Here is a 4,644-nt window from a genome sequence, read left to right on the forward strand (position 1 = left end):
TGCTGTCTTGCACAAACTGGCTCACCATTATGATGCCATGGCTATGTCCACGCACTCCCAATCGAATGGCTCCAAAGCTGATGAGAGAAGTTGATGACAATCAAACAGCTTTCTGGTATATGGATCAAGCTCATATCTTGTCTACCGGTCCACTGTCTCACTATGGTGTGACTTGTCCTCTTCAAAATTCTGTCCCCTGCAGCAGTTTGGATGTGTTGCTTAGCTACAACAAAGTGAGGAATTACCTCCTTATCCAGGCAGCATTGCAATATGCTAAAGAACTCAACAGATGTAATTTCTTTTTTCACAGTTTTTCCAGCAGTCTCACACTGTGCATTATGTCCTCACTGCAGAGGAAACATAAATGTGCTCAATGACTTTTGTGGCATCATGTCTTTTTGGTTTTCAAAGAGCATCAAATCAAATAAAATTAATGAGCTTCCAATGGCTATCTTTGCCATTGTCATCAGGAGTAAAACTAATGACTGCTGGGGCTGGCACAATTTCCTATTTATATAGCCACAATTGCAGTTTCTGTCACCAATCAGAGAGGGCCAAAATGATGTTGTGCAGAAGGTGAGGTAGGCAGCTCTGGTGCATTGTGGGACAGAGTGATGTCAGGTGGTACATGAGGGTCTTTTCACATTTTAAACTGCTGTTCCGACCTGACTACAAGGACTGTTACTTACTTTCAACATCAAAAGCCTGCCCCCATGGACAGAACAACAGCATGATAATTTGTGCAAGACGATGTATATGCAATGTAACAAGTTTGACCTATCACTTCACAGAGGAATTGATGTGGAGAATGATAAGGTCATACAATAGCTGCTAATCCCTCCATCCCAGAACTGGAAAATGGCTCTGTGCCAGCATTGAGTGATGGCCTTAATTTTTCACCAGCCCCAAGATGTCTGGCAATTTTTTATGTTATTTGTGAATAGAGTAGTGCATTCATCATCTCTCTCATGACGCAGATAAGAACATCACACTAAGTGCACGCTATATACTGGCAAAACCTAAACCACTGAAATCTTAATTAGCCACGAGCAACAAAGTGACTTATGCTTATCATGTGAGAATTTTGACTTCGTTGTCTTGCCAGCTGGCAAAGGAAATACCACTTTGCTTCTGAAAACTGAAGGCTACAATCTGAATGTGCTACATTTATGAGGAGATGATGCATACTGGAAGCTTAGTTGTGATACAACACAGGCCATAGTCATGAAGAGAGGGTGGTAATTAAAGGACTCTGGTTTACCAGACAAAGAGGTGAAGAAATTAATGCCACCAGCTACCTGACTAATCAGGCACTATGGATTCCTGAACATATGTAAGCAAAAGTTCCAACTTACATGCATTGTTAGTGAATTCTGCTTGCCCACCAACAGTCCACCAAATCATCTTCCAGAATTATTAAGACCGAAACTGGGACATTGTGAACACCATGTTGTAAACTTGCAGAAATTTTTTGAAACACTGAAGAAAATGAAAATAGACCAGAATGATTAAATGGTTAATCTGGACATTATGCTACTTTCCATGAGGGAGACAGTACAAGATACGCTGGTCATTTCAGCACAAACAGCTTCCACCTTGTATTGTCAAGTTGTTTCATCAAGTTCATTTGGAAACATATTTCTTAGCTGTGACTCAAATATGACAAGAAGAATCAAGAGAGGTCTTGTCTCATGAAGAAATATCTACCTTCAAACGAAAAGTTACCCTCTACAACAACCACACTTACACCAACACATTCGAACACAGCCATAGACACACTACAACCACACCACATAAACTCAGTGACTATCATCTTACACCCTGCTCACTGTAAAGTATTAACAACTCAAACAAGATGATGAAACAACAAAGAAAAAGACTTTACATGAAGAAAAATGTCCCTAATACAGAAGATAAATACTATTCAATAACCACATATCAAACAGTTCAAGTGCACACTGAAAAAGTAACGTAATTCAATTACAATTTTTTACAGAATATATAATTAAAATACTGCTACCTCAAATTACATGAAGAATCAAGACGGAAGATTTCAAGACATAAAGAAAGAAAATGAACTTACACAAATAATGACTCGAGCACAACACAAACATTCTTACAACCACACACGAGTACAGTGACAAAAGACGTGAATGAAGGTTATGAGACAGTCACTGAGAGCTGCAAAGCCATTAGCTATAAACTAATATTAATGTATATATGGTAATGACACCTACACTGATGTGTGTTTTCCACTTTGACTAACATAAGTACAGCTTCAGAGCCTGTGAATCTGGAAGTTGCAAATGTTATAAGAATAATATATAAAAATATGTACATAAACTTGCTGTAAGCAACTGGTGACTTGTATAACTCATTAAGTGGTTTCATGGGTGGAATAAATTATGTCACACTGAGATATCAAAACAGAATTAATGCAAATCATACATCTTTCTTACATATGTTATTGTATTATTGGTAAAGAAAACACAATAACTGATAAATCCGAATATGTGAATCCTAACTATGTCACCACACAAAAAAAGTTGTCATTGTGGACATCACATATTCAAACACTGTGATCTGCAACAAAGCTAATGGCTTTCAAACTCTGTAAGAGTCATACTGCAGAGAACATACAACTGTATATCTCCAGAGTTGTGAAGAGCTCTATGTGCTATTTACATTATAATACTTTTTTCCAATAGCAACACTGCACAAGGTAAACTGAGTACCCCAATGTTACATGAAGAATCAAGAAAGAAAATTTTGCATCATGAAGAAACATGTCCATACTCTATAACCATGCACAATCACAGGAACAAATGTGGACACAGAAATGCATACATTCTACAACATAGCCACGTAAACATGATCCCAATCATTTTACACACTACACGCCAAGAGATGGGAAATCTTACATGAAGAAAGATAACCCTAAATATGAGGGCTGACTGAAAAGTAATGCCTCCACCTTTGTAACTCTTCAACAGCTGGCAGCATTGGTGCTGGTTTGTTCTGTAGCCTCTTCTCTACAGCTCCATATGGCGGGAAGCCTTAGCATTGAACAGTTGTGTTGTTACAGTGTAAAGTATGGAACCCTGTGCAGACATCAGTCAATGTGATTTAACCCTTTCAATGTCAAGGTAACGATCTATCGTTATCCCCTACTGGCCCTAATACTGTCAGGGTGCCAATTCGTCTTGTTTAGCTATCTGTAGATCAACAGCTATCAAAAACTGAGCATTGTTTCGGTGAAATATTAGCATTCAATTACTCCACTTTTGCATCGTTTGTTTATTGGTGTTTCGCAGTACATGTTTACATTCTGTTATTGCCTTCTACATTCTTGTTTTTGCTCAGTACTGTTATTTATCATTGTTTCTGTGTGTTTTTCTTCACACTAAGAGTTTACAGTTTGTTTATTTTCTCTATTTTTTGTGAAAAATGCAACCTACACCAGGCCACAGCAGAGGACTTACCAATGAAGAAATTTGTGAGCTTTTAGAATGTACTAGTGATACAGAGTGTTTCAGCGAAAGCAGCAACAGTTCAGAAAGTGACAGTGTTGTACTTGACGATATTGTGGGTGAAAGTGAAGACGAAATCGAAGATGTACAATACACTGACATACGTGCACCTGAAACGCTACAGCCATTAACACATCCATTTCAAGAGCTGCCAGGACCAAAACATATGCCACCAGTAGGATCTCCTGTGATAGAATATTTCAATCTGTTCTTTACTACAACGTTGTTGCAGCTTATTGTAACTGATACGGATCACTCAGCTAAACAGTTTATAACTAAACATGCTACATTGTCCAAACCGTATAAGAAATGGAAGAATGTGACAAGTACTGAGGTAAGAGGTTTTATTGCTTGCTTACTAAATATGGGACTCAATAAAAGGCCCACAATGCTATCGTACTGGAGCACAAAACCGTCACAGGCATTTTCATGGTTTGGTAAAATGTTTTCTGCCCATCAATTTAGGCATCTGATGAAATTCTTTCATTTTGTGGATAGTGAGAAATGTCCAGCACCAGGCCATCCTCATTATGACCCATGTATCAGGTACCAGCCATCGGTACATCATGCTAATAATATATTCAGACATCATTACACACCTCATGAACAACTTAGTATTGATGAGAGTCTAGTTTGCACTAAATGTCACACTTCCCTATTAAAGTATTTGCCAAATAAACACCACCACCAATGAGGAATCAAATTCTGGATGCTGTGTGACTCTATAACTCACTACTGTCTTGGATTTTATACAAACAGAGGTGCCAAAAGCTAAGAAGATAAGGCTGAGATTGCAAGACATGGCTTAGATTACTGCGTTGTTCAGAAGTTACTGTGTTTGGGCAGTTATTTGAACAAGGGATACCATCTTTGTGGACAACTTTTTCATGTCAGTACCACTTGTGAAAAGTCTCTACAAACTAAGTACACACATTACTGGCACTGTAAGAAAAAACAAGAAATATTTGCCAGAGCAATTTAGAAAGAAATTTGGAATTGGGGAAAGGATGTATTGTAAGTCAGGTCTGGTACTAGCATGTGTGTACAGAGAGAAAAAATCCCGTTCTCTTATTGTCAAGTAAAGTTGGTGCTGGTGACATTGAAGTCCAAAATA

At 38.2% G+C, this 4,644-nt stretch overlaps 1 protein-coding gene across 1 annotated transcript; it reads left to right on the forward strand.

The window, feature by feature from the left end:
• Positions 1 to 3,447: 3,447 nt before the first annotated feature.
• On the forward strand, positions 3,448 to 4,224 carry LOC126296614 (piggyBac transposable element-derived protein 4-like). The gene has a single exon (XM_049988098.1). The coding sequence runs from the start codon at positions 3,448 to 3,450 to the stop codon at positions 4,222 to 4,224; it is 777 nt and encodes a 258-aa protein (XP_049844055.1).
• Positions 4,225 to 4,644: the final 420 nt, after the last annotated feature.

This window comes from Schistocerca gregaria, chromosome 1 (genome assembly GCF_023897955.1).
Source record: "Schistocerca gregaria isolate iqSchGreg1 chromosome 1, iqSchGreg1.2, whole genome shotgun sequence".
NCBI classification, from domain to species: Eukaryota; Metazoa; Arthropoda; class Insecta; order Orthoptera; family Acrididae; genus Schistocerca; species Schistocerca gregaria.

What these genes read in the sequence shown, in the direction of transcription:
- LOC126296614 (XM_049988098.1), top strand. Translation starts at nt 3,448, where the DNA reads ATGCAACCTACACCAGGCCACAGCAGAGGACTTACCAATGAAGAAATT.